Raw genomic sequence first — 21,424 nt, 5'->3', positions numbered from 1 at the left:
CACCCTAGCTTACATAATCAAGTGTTACAATTACAAATTTTTTATAAAGCAAACAAATTAACACAAGCAACTTAAATGCTAATTTTATCAAGCAATTAAACCAAGTCTTTTGGCCTCCTTAACTACTACATTATGCTTATTAAAAATGTAAAAGCAAAAATATAAGGGTAAACATGTAAATGAACTTTTTGAGGGATATATTAGTTTCAACTCTATTCATAAGAGTTGAGTGATACTTTTAAAAAGGTGGGGATTTGATAATGTTTTTGCTTATTTTAAGATTTTAAAATGTGGAAAAAAATTATTAAGATATACCCATGAAATTTGGATTCTCTTCAACTTCCAACCAAAGCCAAAAAAAAAAAAAACTACGTACTACTTCATAAATATTTTTGGCTTTGCTAGGAAATGTGTGGAGAACTGGAGATGTGCTTGTGTACAATTTGTTGGCTGGGCTTTGGTTGGAAGTTGGAGATAATCCAAACTTCATGGGTTTGCAATTTGCAAATGAGTAGTTGGGCTGCTTTTAAGCCTTTTTCCTCCTTGTTCATTTTATGGGCTAGTCTATTGTTGTAAAACTTTTAAAGTTTTGGTCATTTTTAGAGTAACTTTTACGGAAAATTAAAACAAATATTGCTGACATTATTAATAAACACATGTTAACTTTTTCGTATCTTTTAAATAGTTTGAGATAACTCTTATAAATAGTGTTTAGATAATTCTACATTCTAAAATATTTATTTACTTATATGTCCTTATTAATTATCAAATCTTATTTATTAAATCTCTTACTCTCTATCTTTTTCTTTTTAAATGCAAAATCGCATGGTCTCCATTTTCATTTTTCCTTAGTTTGGAATTGAGTAGAGCTTAGGAAAGCAAAGAGTGTCAATAACACTCCGCATTTTATCAGATTGTATGTTATTCACCTTATTTAAATTTACTCTATCTAAACTTACAATAATTTATTACTCCGTAGATCTCATTTGAACTTATTTTAGGTGTATATCGAGCTTGGATAACCCTAAGTTGGCTAAGTTATGCCAAATTATTCAAATAAGACAAACAAAGGAGAGGGGGGGGGGGAGAGAATGTTTTAATGATTTACGTAAGTCACAATAAATTTTACAAGTAGTGTATATACATTTTTATAATGCTACATTCTTCTTACTTATTTGATATTCTGATATGATTTGACTAAAGTTTAAATTATTCAATTTATTAGATCTTAAGAAAAAACCGTCAAATGAGATATATTAGATTCTTTTTAATGCATAATATCCAAGAAGTACGTTATTTTGTATTAGTATATAAATTATTTAAACTACCTGATATTAGTAATGAATAAATACTTTTTAAAAAGGACAATCTAATAATTTTTAAAGTAAACAAAATATTTATTTAAATAAATTAAACTGAACATAATCCATAAGATGTAATAAGTTTAACTATTAAACCGATTAGCCGAACAAATGAGTTAATAAGTTCGAACAAGTCCTAACATCAAAACACACGTATTTAAACATGAGCAATGAGCCAATGAGGCCTTGAAATGTGGATATTAGGCACTACAAGACGTATTAAGATTAGAAGGATCCAAACGTTTCCAACTCTCCCTTCCTCTTCTTCACCTCTTCTCTCAACTTAATCCAACAAATATAGTAAAGTATCAGAAATCAGAATCCCAGGTGTGGGTTGCGTTAAGCTGAGCTGTATTCACAGATTTTGCTGGGCGGAATTATAATTTACTTTATTTATTTAATTTTTGGTTTTTTTTTTGTTTAATTTTTTTTTTTTACAATTTACATAAAAGTCAAAGCAGAAGACTGTGAATTTCTCCTAGTCTTCTTGCCTCTTGCGTCACTTGGGCAGCTCTAATTTTTCATCCTTTTCCCCTTTTCTTCTTCTGGGTTTACTTTTGGAATAGTTTAAGCTTCTGGGTTTTGTTCAAATTCCAATTTTACTAAATTCCATCATCAGATTTTGGTTGTTCTTGGGCAAAATTGTGTTGGGTTTTGTTTGAAATAGTTGGTGGTAATTCTCAATAAATTTTGAATCTTCATACTTAATCTCTCTTTTATTGCTGTTTTCTGAATTGGGTTTTAAGTATTTTCTCTTAAAATTGCTTAATTGTAAGTTGTTTCAGACCAAAACTTAAGCTTCCTGTGGTTTTTGATCTGATTGTATTAATAAATTAGGGTTTTTTTAGGGTATTTTGCTTGTTAAAAATTGTGGGTTTGGGATTTAGGAACGGGGTTTATTAGTTTTTTGGGGTTTAGATTGATTCTAGTTAGATTTTGGGGGTGATCACTTTATCTTATTCATTTGGGCAGTTTTTGGTTCATTTCTGGATTGTTGGGCGCTAAAGATTGTCTCATTTCAAAGGAGTTGTACTATATATTTGGTTATTTGGAGGTTATTCTTCCTGAATTGATAAAGAGGTTGTGGAGGCGGTGATGATGGTTGTTCATGGGGAGCCAAACAGTGAGGGCTGGAGTGCAAGCTGAAAAGGCGGCTTCAAACGGGATGCCGAATTTTGATCCTCCTATACCAATATCTAATACACTGTAAAATTCATTCATCACCCTTACCTCCTTGATTATTAGCACTTTTTAGTATTGATTTTATTACCCGCTCTTTGCTTTAAATAAAAGTATTGTGTGAAATTATTAGTTGCTCTTCTATGGTTGGAGGAAATCTCAATTCCAATTGGGAAACTTATGATTTACACATTGCCGAAATTGGTGGCATTCATGGCGCATGATTGGCTTGTCCTTTGTACTTAATTGGCAGTGTCTACACTGCTACTCCTATATTTTTCCATCATATATGAATTGACTATCACGGAGTATGTGATTATTTTGTGCATGACTTCGCTATGTTATATCTTTGTTCCATAAATACGAGTGGTTTCATTGAATTTGCAGGGTAGTTTAGCAGTGTATCTTGCTTGTTTTACAGTTCTGTTTCATGTTATGGTGTAAGCTGTTTCAGAAATGATTAACTAGATGTTGTAGAACATTTATTTTTCAATAGTTTCTTGTGAGAAAGATATGGAGTGTTTACTTCCATGTTCAAGTGTAACATGACTGTAGATTCTTGAGAGATTCAATGATTTTGTTTGATCAGCAACAAAAAATCATTTATTCAAGGCAAATGATGATCAAACTTGTGTCCTATTCAACTCATCAAAAAATAGTTCAAACTTATTTTGTAGACATTTCAAATTGTATCTATTTGCCATCGTTGGTTTTCGTGGATCAAGAACTTTGACAGCATTCCTGCTTTGTTCAATCTTTCAATTTTTACCATCATTAAGTTGTGGTAGCTGCAAAAGTTTATTGTTTTGTTTCCTGGTTGGTACAAAGGCTTACATACAAGTATACAACTTCATATAGTGGTTGCCTGAATCGGTCATAGTATGGAGAGAGCTAGGCCTAGCGGTGATGAGCTAAAACCATTCTCAACATGGTTCCTTGACACCTAGTATTGAGGACGATATCTCTTGCTTATATAATCTGAGTGATTTTTGAGATGATTAATCTAACTTGCTGTTGACTTCTATATGTGTTTGTTGTTGATCTATCTGTAACTTGAAGCTCCCTCCCAAAAATAATAAAAATAAAAAAATGCAATGGTAACATGTAGTTTTCACTTTTATTTCTAAAATCGACTAATTTCATCATTGTGGCTACAGTGAAGCAAGCTCTATTTCCTGTCGAGTTTCTGATTTTGGACTTTTGGAGCAAACAAATGGGTTCCTGGTGGAAAATACTGTAGGTCTTAGAAGTAAGCCGTTACCTTCCTTACTCTATCGATTAACCACTTTAAACCTGCATGTCTAAGTTAGAATTATAGGGTTCATTGTTTTGAACATCCTATCTAGGATAACAAGTTGTGGTTCACGATCTATCTTGCTCTTTTCTAGTCAAATGAGAAGTCAATCACATGTTCATATTCATACTTTATTTATTCAGAAAAGGGGGCCACGTGTTTGTTTTTTACCTCCTACTCGTGCCACATAAAATTTTTGGGCAGCATTTATTGTGTTTAACTATTTCCAGGAAGTACCAACATTCTATAAGTCAAATTGTGTTTGGTAAAAAAAAACCTTCTTTGTTTGCCCCTTTTATTGTTTTGAGTTGCTAGTTGTTTTCTCATTGCTGAGAAGAAATGGAAAAGTACTGTACTCGAGTACATCAATGGATTGTTCATGTTGAAACTAACTGATGAGGGGCAGTATCACTAGACTAGTTGGTGATATACCTTCGTAAAGCCGGTAATCTTTTTTTTTTTTCTTGCTGATATTGTCCACTCTCATATTTGAAATTATCAGTGTATGAAGTTGAAGAGTTATGCTGTATAATAATATTATTTTATTACCTCATCGTTTTATGTTTACATAATGGCGACCTTTGGTGTGATTTTATCTTTTTTCCCTTTTGTCTTTGCTTGAAGCACTTGTGAACTAATATTCTATTCTGAATCATAGTTTCATTTTGCTTTGTCATGTTTGGTACATTGTATGTCACATTCGAAATTTGACATCATATAATATACACACAGATATATGCGCTTTTGTTTTGAGTATAGGATTCTTCATGGATATCTTAGTCACATTAATGGATAAGATCCACAGAAGAACAACCCTATGATAATTGCTTGAGAATTGAAAATTTTGTTGCTCACTTTTTCATTCAGTGAATGTGCTTTGTTGCAGACCCTGTGATTAGTTCAACCATATCAGTTGGGGGTCAAGTTGTTCCATCTGATCCTTTTCATAGTATCTCTATTAAGAAGGTGAATTTGTGCTTCTACTGATTGCTCTTATCCTTTTTTCCTCTTTTCAATTAATGAGTGTCCGAACATCGGAAAGTGTTCTGCACTGCCCATGTATTTAATTCTGATACACTGTCAGAACACTGTTGATAAATTTTCAGTGTTTATGCATCCCTGTGCTTCCATCTTAATATGTGTCTTTAGTATTTGTTTAATTAAAATATTCTCTATCCTACAGGCATCACCAGGTTTACTATTTATAAATCCATCTGCTACGCAATCACAATCCAGTCTACAAAAGAATCTGATTTCTTTTTCTAGTGGTAGTTTAGAAAATTGGGGAGAGTCTAACATGGCAGACGGTAGTCCAAGAACTGATATTTCAACAGATGCAGACACAGATGAAAGAAACAAGAGGGTAATTTTTCATATTCCTTTCTGATATAGAGAATCCCGTTGCTAAAGGCCTAACGGGTTTATAAGCTTTCATCTAATAATTTTTATTTAATTTGGGGAAGTCCAAGTTTCTATGTGAAGATCAGACTCATCATTGGATAGCTATATATATTGATGTAACTCATGGCATGTGGCTTAACGTTGTGATTGCTAACTATGCAGTTTGATATAGTTACATCGGCTCATGCAGCTTCTGATTCGAGTGACAGATCCAAGGAGACTAAAGATCAGAAGGTAAAAAGCTGACCACTACTCTTTTTCCATGCAGTCTAACTTCACGTGCCTTTATTTTTGTGACACCTTTTTAAAATTACATTTGTAGACTCTACGAAGGCTTGCTCAGAATCGTGAGGCAGCAAGGAAAAGTCGGCTGAGAAAAAAAGTAAGCTATTTATTTATTGTTGCTTATGTGCTTTGAGGCTTGTTAAATCTTCTTGAACTTTTTCTTACTTTTAAGCTTTTATTGCTTGAGAAGGATTCCATGTGTAAACAAGAGTCACAAAGCTGATACAAAAATTTAGCTCAGTGTCATTTTATTTTTTTGACCTTTTTCTCACATTCTTTTATAATCTTCTCTCTCCTCCCTCTCTTTTTTCTTTGTTGGAAGTAGGCATATGTGCAACAGCTGGAGAGTAGCAGATTAAAGCTGACTCAACTCGAGCAGGAGCTCCAACGAGCACGACAACAGGTTAGATCTGGTTGTCTACTTTATTTCTTCTTTGATGCTGAAATGATGCTGTAATCTTCACACTAGTTGACAGTAGCTCATATCTTTTTCTTATAGATACTGAAAAACTCCCCTCCTTTTTTTTGCTTCCTTTGCATTTTTTAGGGAATTTTTATTTCAAGCTCAGGGGATCAAGCTCATTCAAGTGGTGGAAATGGTAAGTTCATCTCTGTTAATATATGTTCTTGTTTCAGCCTCTCTGGAGGGTGTTCTCTGGATTAGTGTCAAAATGTTATGCTTCAGTAAATTGACTGGTGCCACAACTCTTTCAGTTTTATCAGTCATCCTCACATGATATCTGATTTGGTAGATTTGGCAAATTACCAGGTGGGCCCTCCAATTTTGGGTGTGACGTCTCATATATATTAATCCCTTTATACTTTTGCCTTTAACTTAGGCCGAAAAAGAAGAGCTATATCGGGATAAGTAGGTAAAACATCAAAAGTTATATAATGATCACAACACGCTCAACTAGTTGATGTAGAATGAATTTATTCTACTGAGTTATGCATTATTGTTGCATTGCAGTTATTAATTTATGGAAATGTATCATGTGTTTCTATGGGTCAAATCCCAATTTGGGTCTCAACTTCTCTCAGGAATTGTTGCAGGAAGTGTTTTTCTTGGATGAGTTGTCCCCATTGGAAAAGTTTGAACCACACTTATTAATACCTTATTAATCATCAACACGTTCTTTCTATCTACTATATCTGTAAACAATTAGTGACTATTTAGTGGATCATTGCAGAAAGCCAATGAAATACCCACTTACGTGCGAAATGCTAGAAGATCTGATTAAGTGCATAGAAATGCACTTTATTTATTATTTAAGCATAGAAGTATATTGCCAGCTTAATCACTCTAGAGTAACATAGGGACCTTGTCTGGGTGAGTGACTCACTGGCAGTTGAACCATAATATATCATTGTATGGTGCATGTAAAAATAAAACCGGAAAATATGCTGTTTTTCTTTTTCTTGATAGAAGGGGATCTAAGAGATTCATGATCATTTTCACTATTATAAAAAACAACTGACCTTGTCAATGTCTGTCATTAGCTGGAGCAATGGCCTTTGATGTAGAATATGCTCGCTGGCTGGAAGAGCAAAACCGTCAGATCAATGAATTAAGAGCAGCAGTTAATGCTCATGCTGGTGATGCTGAACTTCATGTCATTGTTGATAGTGTTGTGGCACATTATGATGATATTTTTAGGCTCAAGTCCAATGCTGCCAAGAATGACGTTTTTCATCTTTTGTCGGGTATGTGGAAAACACCTGCTGAGAGGTGCTTTCTGTGGCTAGGGGGCTTCCGTTCATCTGAGCTTCTTAAGGTGAGGCATCCTCGGGAATTGTATCTGTATTACTTGTAGCTAAAGAGTAAAGAGGGACATCCAGAGAATTATAGATCGACATCTAAATTCATTTTATGAAAATTTTTCTTGGTCACTGATTCAAAGTATGTAGTATATTGTATGATTTGTATCTTCAGTTATGCTGTTCCTTGATTCCTATCATTTAGTAGTCAAAGTAGCAGAAGATTGTCAAAGCATGATCTTAGAGGCTGAGCAAACTGTTGCTAATTATTATTGTCAATGATTTTGGAGCCTTTTTAACTACTACTTTGGTCCCATTGATTCTCTAATTGTGTTGCTGATTTCAGATGTTTGATAAATTGTTTTAGTTTCAATTTGATATATAGGTGGACTGTATTATACTTTCAGCTACAGATGCTGTGATTTGCCTGATTACAATTTTATGATATTACATATTTAATTGAAGCTCTACTCTGCAGCTTCTTGTAAATCAGCTGGAACCTCTGACAGAACAACAAGTGATTAACATTCAGAACTTGCAGCAGTCTTCACAACAGGCTGAAGATGCGTTGTCTCAGGGAATGGAGGCCCTGCAGCAATCACTGGCAGAAACTTTGTCCAGTGGTAATCTTGGTTCATCAGGTTCATCTGGAAATGTTGCAAATTATATGGGTCAAATGGCCATGGCTATGGGAAAACTTGGTACTCTTGAAGGGTTTATTCGCCAGGTAACTTCTTCTTCAAGTTGGAACTATAAGTTTTGCTTGTACTCAGTGCAGAAAGAACCTGTCTATTTCAACCTTTTCCCCCTTTAACTCTGGTGTGTGGTGCTGTGTACTCCGAACGTTGGATGCGGGGTGGCATGTTGGGAGAAGAGAGAGGGGGGGTTGTTAGAGAGCTTTAAAATTTATGTTGGGTCCAGATAAAACTTGCTTTGTCTCTAAAATGTTAACTGTTGTTAGAAAAGAAAACAATAGACATTCTATGTTTTTTAAAAAAATTTATAAGCAGAGTTAAGGTTGACTCGAACACAAAGCTTGCTGGTCCAAGATCTGTTATGCCTGAACCCAAGCTGTATCTTCTAGCTGACCATAGTTTACAACACATCCTCCAATTTAAGGGAAACGTCTTTTTTTGTTTTTTTCTTTCTCACTTGCATTCCTTCCTTCGGTGATTTCTCAACTTGACCATGGCTATGTTTGCCTGTTTGGCATCAAACTTCAGCCGGCGTATATTATTAGGTAGCTGAATTTTCAGCTAAATTATTGATGTTATGGTGCTTGCCAAGGTGCTGAATAATAAGTTAAGCAGGCTTAAAGCTTGACAAAGCGTCAAACTACTGCCTTTAACTTCAATTAAGTTTCAGATAGCCAAAAAAAATTTGCCCCTTTTCCCTGTAGTTTCTATTGCCAAGAGTAATACAAGTAAAAATAGTCATTGCTGAATGTTGTCTAGCAGTTTTCAGTTAGTTCAACAGCAAGTTTTACCAAACATATCCTTGCATTTATCAGCTTTTAGCTTACATCTAGTTAGCAATTCTTAGCATCTTTAAGCTATCTGCTACCTTTCCAGCATTAGTCCGGTTTTTTGACTAATTATACCAAGTCTATGTACAATTCCTTGATTCTTAGTTACAGCGTATAATCCTTGAACCTTGTGTCAGCATTCCTGTTGTAGTCGTTTAGTAACTTACTTGGTTACATATGTCATATATTCCTTAAATATGTGATTTTTCTGTTTTCTGGCAGGCTGATAACCTACGCCAACAAACACTACAACAAATGCACCGGATATTGACGACGCGACAGTCAGCTCGTGCACTTTTAGCAATTCATGATTATTTCTCCAGGCTGCGTGCTTTGAGTTCCCTTTGGCTTGCCCGTCCAAGAGAATGACAACTTTTTAACTCATTAATCAGGAGTAGCTTTGTTAAATGGCTGGCGCGGATTTATTTGAGAGATCAGCATGCCAACCAGATTCGTTCATTGGCCCACAAGTCATTGCCTGTGTATTATCAGCACCATGACCAACACTGTTGTACCATATTTACTGACTAGAGAGTTGTGAGTTTCTATCATTGTTTTCCGCTTCAATCAGATCAGTGATGGAATATTTAAAATTGGCTTGTAGTTATGTTGATGTATTGATATCATGGGTAAATTATTTGAGAAAATGAAAATGAAAATGTTAACACAAAATTTGATATACTGCGTACTAAATTTTATGTGATGCATTTGTAGTTTGGCCTTGTTAAAAAACGTTTTCAAAGTGTATCCAAAGTTATGTTCATATTTGCTCAGCCAAAACAAAAAGGATTGATAGAATTATTTCTAATTTTTATTTGTCTGCTTATTTCTAAAATTACATTTTAGATGACCCATATATGGGATAATTGTCAAAAGGATTTTGCTTAGATTGGTTTGTCAATTCATTGAGTAAATTGTGGCAATTTATGACCAACTTCATTCTCTCTTCCTGTCCTCACCTTGTTGCCTCATTTTATCAGCAATCACTGCAACATCCATGTCCCTCTTCACCTTAACTGACCTCTTCAAATCATAGCCTCAGTTTGTTTGACATATAAATGTATAGGAAGTGAATTTTTTTATAAAGTGGAACTATCAAAAGCATGATAAGTTGTTTGGTGGACAAAATCATAGAAAACTGTGATTTCTAGGAACTTCCACTTCAAGTTCTTATAAAATGGAGGAAGTGTTTTACCTAGGTCACGTAGGTAAATGAAACTTTCCAAAAAAAGTTAAACGATAACTTTCTATGGTTAACTAAACAACTTATTACATTGTTATGAAGTGAATTTTCCTTATGTTCCAATTTGGAAGTGTATTTCTTTCATATGTTCTAAATACACACTCCATTTCGCACACGCACACGCGCGCGCACACACACACATTTTTTTTGCGAAGACTCCATTTCATATATATATATATATATATATATATATATATATATATTTTTTTTTTTTGCGAACTCCATTTCATATTATTAGTCTATGTAATCACTTGAAATATCAATAATTTAATGTCCTTATTTGTCAATTTACTATATCAATTCCTACTTGTCCATTTTCATTTGTGCGCATAAGTTTTAAAGGCATATTCTTAAACTGGTGAAAGGATCATATCAAGTATATGATTTTTTTTTTAAGAAAAAACTTTTATTATTATTTTTCTTAAAAAAAATATAGAATAAAAAACAAGGATAAAGAACAAAGTTACAAAGGGCATACATTCTTCTTATGAAGATTTCTGGTAATTCATTTTGTCTAGCTTTATCTTTATGGGAAAAGATTTTAGAAAAAAAGTTGAAACCCACCAGGAAAAGGCATAAAATCGGTGTCCTATGATTATGTCTTCTACTTCATTTAAGTTGACATATTTATTTTAATACGAGTGTTATTGCCGATGCATAAACTGAACTATAACTATATTTAACAACCGATATTTTAAAATTATATATTTTGGTAAATCTAACCAGTACCCACATAATAATATTTTCTTTTACATACTTGTATAAATTGCAATATATGATCAAAGTATATTGTGTATAAAATCAAAATATATCAACTAAAAAGAAATGGAGGTAATATGAAAATGCTCTGTCAATCATGAGGTATAATTATTTCCACCACGCACTAACTTCTGTCTTACACTACTGTGATATTTGGTTCTCCGTAGGTGCTTGGTTTTTATCCAGAATCCAAGGTTTCAAAGAACAAGGGGTAAAAAGAAAATACTGGCAAAAAATACATTTTCTTTCTGGTAATATTGATGCCATGATCATTTGAAGAAAAGCAACTGAGATCAGGCATCTAATGCATAATACAAGGAGAGCCAAAAAGAGAATTCATATTCCCAGCAGTAACAAATTTTACTACAACAATGTTCTTATTTGGAATGTCCATAACTGGATGCATTTTTCAATGAGCAACGACGAAAATGGTTCAGAAGTAGTTACTTTTGTAGAAATTCTTAAGGAATGGGGAGAAACCTTGCTCTTTGGTACCCAATTCCTGAACAAGTCCGTGGTGTCCCACGACATATTGACCAATCATGTGATGACGCTGCTTTGAATGTTCAACAATGTTTTCAAGTTCCTCCATCCCTTTAAAGATTAACATGTCGATTACCTGCAGATATATGAAACTTGTAAGGGAGACAAAGCAGGTTTACAACATGAAAGAGATTCATCAGTTATAATACAGCTTGGGGTTTATTTGAAATACTCGTATGACTTTTAGCCAGATTTTTGGTTGGTCTTTGGCTTTTAGCTTGTTAATTTGGTCAAATAAAAAAAATTAAGCTGGCAAGTGGCTTTTTCGATGGGTCAATCAGCTACAATGAAAACTCTGAATGGAGCAACTTATTCTCTTCAAATTTGATTGATTGACATTTTTCATACAACTAGGGTAGCTAAAGCACACGATGCGCGCGCATAGCTAGCCATAACCGGGAATTTTTTTCAGTTTGTTTATATGTCACAACTTTAGTTGTTAACAACATTAATGGAAAAATATGTTAACAAAAATTTGTAGGAGTATAAATGTCCGCACACTATTTTTAAGAGTTCAATCAAAGAGTCGACTAACACTAATGAGGGCAAATAAGTAAATAATTGTTTAAATACTATTCGTAAAAGTTATCTCAAACTTGAATAAACCAAAAAGCTACACCACATATGTAGAAAAAATAGGATAAATAAAAATAAAAAACTACCACACATGTGATTCGCATGCATAAATTGGGGTGTATATGGGTAAATAGACATTTTCAGGAATATAGTTGGCATAACACTATTCATTTTGGTTAAACTTTTAATAAGGCAGGGAAGTATATTGGAACAACTTATTCTTTGGATTCATGTTGCTGACCTATTTCACACGAAGTATATTATGCTTACTATTTGGCCCCAACACTAGACATTTTTTTTTCACTACTAATAGCTAACCACAGAAAAAAATGGAAATTTAGATCAGCTCTAACAAAAGTCTACTACGTTCATACAACCAAATTCTCCAGAGTAAAACATAGACTTCCAAACCATTTTTCCATACTACATATCAACAACTGGTTTTATCATAAATCTTTAGCGACAAGTCATGCTACTAGTTGACTGGAAAAACTAATAATACTAATTGGTCAAACAAGACAACGATGCTTCCATTGTTGACATCCAAGGTATTCATGGTTTTCTTCACTCACATTCAATTGCTTCACTTTTACGACAAATCAGCAACAAAGCATTACCCTCATCTGTTTGGCATATCTGTTGCCCAATCATAAATAAACCATCAATCTTTCTCATAACACATAAACTCTTTCTCTCCCCCTCATACATAAAAAGCCATCAATCTAATCCAATGGTGTGATCAGAGTATCAGACTGATAACACATAAACTCTTACTCTCCCCCTTATACATAAAAAGCCATCAATCTCATCACTCTATCTCTACTTGAAAATATGCGTGACCACATACACATACTTGAGCGGTTGAGCACTTGAGCCTATGTTCAATACCATTTGATTCTATTTAAAAGCTTTACATCAGTGGCCTAACTTCTATAATTTAAGAGCGGGGTGGATGTCAAGACAGAAACGGAAATGACTGATACTTTGGGAAAATGATACAAGGTAAGTACTGGGCATGTCATTAACAAAGGTTGAGAAAGATGATAAAAAAAAATAAAAAATAAAATAAAAAAAATCACAACAAATCAATTGGAAGCTATGGCTGTGACAAAATCTTCAAGGTCTAGCAGTCTAGGTGAAAGCCTGTAGAGGAAAGTTGGACTGTAGACAGGTTCAAGAGGATTCCATCCTGAACAAGTACATAATGGTATTTCTTTTAGGATTTTTTTTTTTGTTATTGTTCCAATCATGCATGGTTTTCAACTTAGGAGAGTATAAACTGGTAAGAGTAGTAACAGTCTAATAGATATAAATACTAATATCAGGTCAAATATGATAACGCCATGGAGCTAAGTATCCAAGACTACAAAAACCAGGCAAAGCAAACTTTCTTACTCAAGAAAAAAATTAATTTGAAGATGACTAACTCTAGGTATTGATTGCATATTAAAATAAACGGACTATGGATGATAAGGAGGAAAGGCCCCTTTTTCTCTTTTGGCCTAAGAAACCAGTGCCACTAGATTTTCTGCAATGTGACATAGCTTATAACAAGGTTGCCAATCTCGCCATTGAACTCAAATCAAAGCAATCACCACCAATGTAATACTTCATCCCTTTCAAAGCCTCAATTCACTAAAACAATAGATTTGCCAATTTGTTTACCAAATGGAGAGAAAACGCTGTCATATGCTTTAACATAAATCTTCATGCGTTTTAAATTCCTAATGGCTAATGCACGTTTCTTTAAACTCCTTGTCCCAACTCAGATATCACACATAAACCTTCCTCCTCTTTCCTCGGGAAACCCATATTGCAGTTATCCACTTGTACAGTGACCACAAGAACAGCCACAGACCCTCAGCTCCTTATATATTACCAGATATTTAACCGCATCATAGCAAAGGTTCAAAATCCATCCTCCTTCAGCCTCAGAGAGAGCAACTTCACCTTACTAACCTTAAACTATGTAAATCTTCCCATACAAGCCAATGTGTTTAGGCCCCCACTTACATTGTGTATCACCTCAATGAAATCTCCTGAATTTATATTGTTAACTGCTCCTTTTAATAGACCCTAATTCCAGGAAACGACCCTTAAATTATAACTCAACCTAACCCATCTCAAAGTCCTTAAAAATACCTATTCTAAATTGGGATGAGTCCACTCAAGTAGTGTCAGAGTCACTCAAATCACACAACCATCAAGTCGTGACGCTTCTAGGGATAACACCTACCCCCCCCCCCTCTCTCTCTTAGGTTATTAACATTCCTCCTCAATTAGTAACAAAGGTGGCCATGAAGAAACCAAGCATCTAATCACGAGATAAGGGCATTGGTCCATTATAGGAATTAAGTTCTTGAAAGTTTTGCTTCAATGATGCCAAAGTTCTTAGAAAGAAATCTATTATATGTATTTTGTATAGTAGTTGCTAATATCAACAATCCACATATCATAGTAAATCTCTATAGTTGCATTAAGAAAAGAGTGTGTGTGTGTGTGTGTGAGAGAGAGAGAGAGAGAGAGAGAGAGAGAGTGTGTGTGTGTGAGAGAGAGAGAGAGGGCTACTAAAGCACTAGGTTCACAAAAAAAAAATACAATACAAGTGTCTTGTCACCTTATGCTTAAGAATTGTAGGCCTGAATCACCTGAGAAATTGCTATTTCAAAAGGCTAAAAGCAAAGGAAAAGGAAATTCTAAGCATTAAGGTGAAAACACTATATGCACCTCTAAACACTACTTTTGACTTTTGAGGAGTATATATTGATGTAGCTCTCTAAATTAAATTTTTCAGATTTGCACCATTGAAATCCCAGACTACGGTAGAAAAAGCTTAAATTGACCTCAATTCTCATTGCCTTAAAAGTGTTTGAATGGAAGAAATTTTTAAAATTTTCATTAAAGCCTAACAAGCCACAATTACCATCGACGTTTTTCCATTTCCATAAGCTACTTGGTGATACAATTATCCCAAATAGCTAACAAACAATCTTCAACACTAGAAATCATAACTTATAAGCATTTCCAAAAGATGAGACTGGCAACATTTTGCAGCAAAACACTATATCCAAAAGCTGACAAAACACGAGCCTCTACTTGGTTAATTTCAATCCCTATATACACTCGAGTATTTAAAAAGACGTATGCTTCACGCAATCATTCAATGCGCCACCATCTTAAGAGTATTCCAATCCCACAAACTAATCACATTTGATCATACTCAATCTCTTAGATTAAAATCATTTGCTAACAACCAATATCGATTCTTTTACTAACCCTAAACCCCTAAAACAACGAAATTCTTCAAACAATCAAACACAACAGCACAATCAATGTACCAAAACGATACAACAACATCAAAATAAACCCTAATTACACAAAAAAAAAACGAATTTGAAAATCAAAATAAATGAAAAATAACCTTAGGATCTCTGACATGAGAATTCTTTCGGATCTGAGAAGCAATGGTGGAGCGAAGCTGAGAGATGGTGGCGACATCGTCGAGATTGTAGATATCCATGACAGTAGGAAGTGCTCGGCAGGCCAATTTGAAGAAGTCGAACACTCTTTTACGAGCTTCTTCGAGATTCGCTGAGTTTGGGGGTACCTTTGCTCTCCAAATCGCCGCCATTTTTGGAGCTCGAAAACAACAATGTCGGAGGAGAGAGAAAGAGAGAGAAGAAGAAGAATGGTGAGAGGGGTAAGATTGACTGAGAGTTCCAGATTCTGAGTCTCTTTTTTCCTAATTCCTATAGTCTTCTCTTCTGAAGTATACGACGTCGTTTGATTATTTATTTCATAGGGATGACACCGTTTCATTCAGAATGGATTTTTTTATTTTCAAATTATAAGTTTGGGAGAATTTCAAATTTTGTCCATGAATTTAGAATAATCACATTTTTCATCTTTCAGAATAATTTAATTAAAAAGAAATTTGTTGTAAATTGAAATGCATAAAATGGATAAAGGTTGTTTGTCATATAACCTCCAGCGTCCAATAATTTATGCTCGATTAGACATATCATTGTGTGATGTGTATAATTGATGTTTATGTAGTAAACACAACTCGAATTGATATCACAAAACATACTACTTTGATCACTTAAAACTTAAAAGTCTTTTATATTGTAAACAAAATTGACATTTTTTTAATTGTTGAAATTGTTCATTTGGTAATTTTATGTCGATTCAAATTGTTGAGACAAAACAAAAAGAAATGAATGATCAAAGCACACAAAGCTAAGAGTTTGAATCTAATATGAGCCACTCAAATTTGGGAGTTCTTTCAATGCAATATGGGGATGAAAAATATCAATGGAGAATTGGAGATTGAAGATGTATGATTCCTGAAGACTATACTACGATAATTATAGAGATAGTACTACGAGGGCGTAGTCTGCAACCTCATAAGATAACACTTTTTGAGCTTGAGCTTGAGCTTGAGCATGAGCATATGAGACGCTAAAAACTACCAACACTGGGGCACCATCTTTGTCATAAAATGCTGGACTCACTCATGTCAATAAAAATGTCCCTTCCAAAATATTCCTGAGACCAGAGGTCATTGGTTCACAGTTGTTACACACAGAGTCCAGTGCAGCAATCCTGTAATATTGACACAGCTGAAATTAGGAGGCCATGGCTGAAACAAGCACAATGTGAGACGTAGCATCATGAAGCGAACTACAAAAAGTTCACATAACTCATATTGGAAGACATACAAGCTCATATTGCTTTTCTCTTTCTGCAAGATAGTGAGAACTACATAACATAACTTCTAGCATTATTTCTTATGCAGGCCAGTAATTATATCTAATGTCCTGGGAAGTAACGTTTTACATCAAAGATTAGCAAAAAGTTTATACTCAATGCCAAAGTGACCCTAATCCTGACAGAAAATCAAAGCTTGCAAGGGTGATGTTGATATTCCCATGTTCATGGATCCTAAATATCGTCAACTTGGGTGGTTTTTCCTCTTATATAAAATAAGTATCCAGGTCAGCAGATTACAATAGCCAGCATATAACTCCAATGCTCTACATTTCTCCACATTCAGCGATAGCACATGGAAGTTTAGGACGGTTGTTTGGTCCAGTGGCAACATTCTCAATTTTCCTGACAACCAAAAGACCATCTCCTAGCACTCTCTGCAAGGAAGTCAAACAGTAGGTCAACAAAACAATTCAGAAAAGCATCTAAAGGAAACAATAGAGTTGAAATTTCAATAAAAAGTATGTTTCTAAAATCACTTGAAATCCCCACATCTTAGAGAGCAAGTGAAAACCGCTACTTGAGCTCTAAGCTTTAAAAGCATCACCGTGAAAAACTATCACACCAATGGACACAATTTAATGGTCACCAGTTGAATTAAGCCCACAATGAATGACATCTGAAGTTCAACCAAGTAACAAAAGCTTAACAAACATGTAAGAAAATGGAGCACAAAAGGTTTCATCCTCTCTTGCTTCTGGAAAACTTAATTCAGCTTAAAGCAGCATGCAGGCTGACTGGAAAATTGATAATTCAAAATTGAGGCATCAGTTATAACTTTTAACCATGTTGATGAAAGTGCCATACTGCCATGAGTCCATGAACACCAATTTACATGCATACAAAGAAAGATTGAGGGTTTAAGCATTTAAGGAGCGGAAATGTACCCCAAAAACCACATGCTTATTGTCAAGCCAATCACATTTTGCGCAGGTCACGAAGAACTGCAATAACAAAAATAAAAAAGTTCATCAGTTCAGCTGCTCAGTCCCCTTCAAATGCATAGATAGCATATCTAAAAGTCATATCCAACTGATCCTAGTTACCCCTTTAATCAAACAATTGAATGATTCAATGTTTCTAATTTCTTGATATTATGTCCTGTAAACAACGGGTATTCAAGGGTTTATAGAAGTAATCTAATGTGGAATACAGTCAAGAGAACCAGGCCATCTTTCAGTTATCCAACAACATAATTACAGTAGCCAATATCTAGTGATGGCTGACAAAAGAATTTGTCCATTATTAAGAAAAACATAGAAATGACTCATCAAAGATAGCTATGGCCCATGGACAAAATAATTTTACAAATAAAGGAGCCTTTATTTTCCTCGCTCATATTTCGCATACAAGTATATAACTCCACGAGAGGCATTCAGTATATATATAACAAAGAGTGCAGCAGAACAGAAAGGGTACAAAAATATTACCTGGCATCCATTAGTATTTGGTCCACTATTAGCCTGTAGCCAAGGTAAAACAAACAATCAATTGAAATACAAATCTGAGTATATCAATGATTTAGAATGTAGAAAACAGGTAAGGCCCAGATTGTCAACAAGGATGTTCTCTGCCTAAAAAACAATGATAAAGGATGCCAATCCTGACTAATCCCAAAAAAAAAAAAAAAAAAAAAAAAAAAAAACATTCAGCAACATGACAATGGAGTTATATACAGACTAGGTGCACTTTAGAAGACTATCATATTCTTCCCCATCTAAACTTGTCATCACAAGAAAGTGAAAAGCTTCACCTCATATTAATGCATACCCAATTGAAAAGGCTCACTATTCGTATAGTGCCATTCCATACAACATACAAAAGAGTAGGTTCCATTTACATAAGAAAGGTCAACCCTAGAGTATAAGACCAGGGTGTTTAAATCCCTAGAGAGCAACATCACCAATTCAACAGCACAATTCCCACCCCCTTCAACTCCAAAAAAGAAAAGAAAAAAAAAATTATAATCAGTTTGTCTCCCATCTCCCCTCACCTGATTCCAAAATTGATAGATCAGCAAGAAGTTAAAATAAATCACTGCTACAAGTCTCAAAATATCTCCTACTAATTTCTGTATGTAGTTTCTTGCAATGAATTTGAAATTGTTATTTCTAGCCACATCATCCATTCATCCCAGTCATACCTTTCTAAGGTAAAAAAAAAAAAAAAAAAAAAAAAAAAAAAAAAAAAAAAAAAAAAAAAAAAAAAACAGTAACACCCATGTGAAGTGGAATTGTGGAGAACCATAATTTGAAAAAAAAAAAGAATAAACACAACATGAGCTTATCAACAAAAAAATTATTTCAGGTAGATAATCAAGTGAAACTAAGACAATTACTAGTATACATGAAAAACAGGTTTGACTGGCAAAGAGCAAGGAAATTTCAATTATAACATGCATATCATTGTACGACAGATAATTAGAGCCCATCTAAAGATGCATTTGATATTCTGTTAACAAATGTAATTGAGAATAAAAAGAATTCAAAAGCTTAAAAGAAGGGAAGAAGATTAATACCATTGACAACAAACCAGGGCCAGTGTGTTTTGCAATGAAATTTTCATCCTCAAACTTAGTCCCATATATAGAGACACATCCACTGCCATCACCCTAGGAGAAATCAGTAACGTCAAAACCTTACCAGAAGGAAAAAAAAGATGATATACACTACGATACAACAAATTTCAATGAAACTACACAAGATTTAAAGGAGATATGTAGTTAAGAGCAAGCACACCATTCTACAATAGATATGGTCTCTCATTTAAAGTAAAACTTTAGCAAATAACAAACATATGCCATGCTAGTTTCAATATCATTGCACAGAGATTGTATGCAAGTCAAAGTTATCCAATAACTGGTATCTAAAAAAATCTAGAATCTAGCGGCCAAAAACATTACATTGAAAATATGCTAAATGTAGTGGACTGTAAATAGGCTTAAAAAACAAAATGTGACTTGCAAGCCAAATTATTCCTCATCACGTAGGAAGTTTAAAACAAAATAAACTACACAAATCCAAGGTGTAAACCACTTTGTCTTTCATAGAAAGAAATTGTGGGCAAAAACAAATTTTGTCTATCATAGCAAGAAGCCCTCTTCCTGACCCGGTATGCCAGTTCACTATAAAAGAAAATGACAGCAAATCATTCTCATTTCATGTGAATGCATAGCATAAAGAGCGGACAATATTCATTAGCTATCTCCTCATATGACAAGGCGTAATCAGAAGGGACAACCTTTAGATTTGGTTTGTGCAACTGTATGTTAGGTAATCAATGGAAGAGATTAAGGAGGACTCAGCAGATAGATTATAGTTGACCATTATACAACTTACTTCGTTAATGAAAAAAAAATCTTTTCAGCATAAGAAAGTTACAAAAAGACCAAATATAAGAAATAACAGTTCTTACTCAGCCAGAAAGGCAGAAAACAACATTTTTCTTGAATAAAAACACTTGATCTCCTAAGATATTTGTCTTTTAGTATCACACATTCATTATCTAGCATTATTAATGTTCCTTCATACTCAGAATATACACTATTACAGGGTTATTATTCTTTTAATTTATTACAAACAATAGAAGTCGTGAGCCACATTTCTATTTTCTTTGATCTCCCCACTCATCTGTATGCGTGACAGTGAGTGTCTTTTGGAAGGGAAGAGATGTTAGGATACGGAATCGAAAACAATGCTTTGATGAACCAAGAAGCTGACATACCTTAGGAAAATCACCAGCTTGAATCATAAAATCCTTAATCACTCTGTGGAACTGACATCCCTTATAACCAACAGGCAATCCATTTTTCCTGCCAACTCAAACGGACCATGCAGGCAGATTTAATCAAAGCAGAAAGCGTATGAAATGGAGCAATTAAATATAATTTTCAAAGGCTGCACCCCTTCAGAACCCACAACCCCTTAATAAAAGGCCAAACAATAGCAAGCATTAATCTAATCCATCAGAACATACCTGTATTCGCCGGTACAAAACTGCCTGCAAATCAAGGAATGAACCATGATCAGAGAAGTCACACCATTGACACCAAAAAACTAAATAACTATCAACAAAACTATGCCCAAACAATTTAGGCAGTGCATACTTTCTTAAATCATATTATATGTTTAGTATTACACTGTTAGGTATTTGTTCATAGCCAAGTAGTTCAACTTTACTCTTAAAACTTCAAAGGAATGAGTTTATGCAAAAATCCTAATGCAATGAAATCTTCAAATTGATAAGAAATAAGCAATTGAAAAGCACAAAATACCACAATCAATAAATTCAACTCAGAACAATCACATCAAAAAATAACAAAAAAAGCAAAAAATGAACACAACTTTGAACTAAAATCATAAAATTGCAAAAGATAAATGGGTAACCTAAAATTCTCGGCGGTTTTAGGGCAGATGTCAGCGAAAAGCTCCATTTTGATTCGACCAGCAGGAATAGAACCAATGGTAATGTCGAAGAAGACGATGGGGTTTTTGGGATTGGGAGGTCGTTGATGCCATTCAACCACCGCTGCTGCGGCGTTGTTGTTTGGTGCTGCTGAAAGTGTCGCCGCCATTTTCGTGTTTCTTAGAGCTTCAATGGAAAACCCCAGATAAACCCAGGAAATGATGTTCTTTTACCTTGGTTGCGTGGGGAAATTTTTCAAACTGAATCTCTTTTCTTCTGCTTTTTTTATTTGATGCTGACCTCCTCAGTTCTTTTTTAAATCGTAC

The 21,424-nt window shown here is 34.3% G+C and overlaps 3 protein-coding genes across 5 annotated transcripts; 1 reads left to right on the top strand and 2 right to left on the bottom strand.

Moving 5' to 3' along the window:
* The first annotated feature begins 1,576 nt into the window (after window positions 1-1,576).
* LOC110727154 (transcription factor TGA2-like) lies at window positions 1,577-9,535 on the top strand. 3 transcript variants are annotated; one of them, XM_021906714.1, is made up of 12 exons: window positions 1,577-1,688; window positions 2,334-2,567; window positions 3,698-3,789; window positions 4,721-4,800; window positions 5,018-5,197; window positions 5,398-5,469; window positions 5,558-5,617; window positions 5,846-5,923; window positions 6,068-6,119; window positions 7,021-7,295; window positions 7,757-8,005; window positions 9,026-9,535. In XM_021906714.1, exons 2-12 carry the CDS (start codon window positions 2,470-2,472, stop codon window positions 9,170-9,172), a joined length of 1,383 nt encoding a protein of 460 aa, XP_021762406.1. In that variant the 5' UTR covers window positions 1,577-1,688; window positions 2,334-2,469; the 3' UTR covers window positions 9,173-9,535. The 3 variants fall into 3 exon arrangements, with proteins under 3 accessions (XP_021762406.1, XP_021762405.1, XP_021762407.1); XM_021906713.1 differs by lacking the exon at window positions 1,577-1,688 and adding an exon at window positions 1,695-2,034; XM_021906715.1 differs by lacking the exons at window positions 1,577-1,688; window positions 3,698-3,789 and having other exon boundaries at window positions 1,695-2,567.
* Window positions 9,536-10,883: 1,348 nt separating this feature from the next.
* Window positions 10,884-15,686, bottom strand: LOC110727153 (NADH dehydrogenase [ubiquinone] 1 alpha subcomplex subunit 6-like). Its single transcript, XM_021906711.1, has 2 exons — window positions 15,346-15,686; window positions 10,884-11,424 (listed from the first exon to the last, which is right to left on the bottom strand). Exons 1-2 carry the CDS (start codon window positions 15,553-15,555, stop codon window positions 11,239-11,241), a joined length of 396 nt encoding a protein of 131 aa, XP_021762403.1. The 5' UTR covers window positions 15,556-15,686; the 3' UTR covers window positions 10,884-11,238.
* Window positions 15,687-16,598: 912 nt separating this feature from the next.
* LOC110727152 (peptidyl-prolyl cis-trans isomerase CYP22-like) lies at window positions 16,599-21,424 on the bottom strand. Its single transcript, XM_021906710.1, has 7 exons — window positions 21,080-21,424; window positions 20,670-20,693; window positions 20,418-20,505; window positions 19,213-19,305; window positions 18,125-18,157; window positions 17,582-17,638; window positions 16,599-17,071 (listed from the first exon to the last, which is right to left on the bottom strand). The coding sequence occupies exons 1-7, from the start codon at window positions 21,265-21,267 to the stop codon at window positions 16,961-16,963; spliced, it is 594 nt and encodes a 197-aa protein (XP_021762402.1). The 5' UTR covers window positions 21,268-21,424; the 3' UTR covers window positions 16,599-16,960.

Source organism: Chenopodium quinoa, unplaced genomic scaffold (genome assembly GCF_001683475.1).
Source record: "Chenopodium quinoa cultivar QQ74 unplaced genomic scaffold, ASM168347v1, whole genome shotgun sequence".
NCBI classification, from domain to species: Eukaryota; Viridiplantae; Streptophyta; class Magnoliopsida; order Caryophyllales; family Amaranthaceae; genus Chenopodium; species Chenopodium quinoa.
This window is presented reverse-complemented; position numbering and strand designations above follow the sequence as displayed.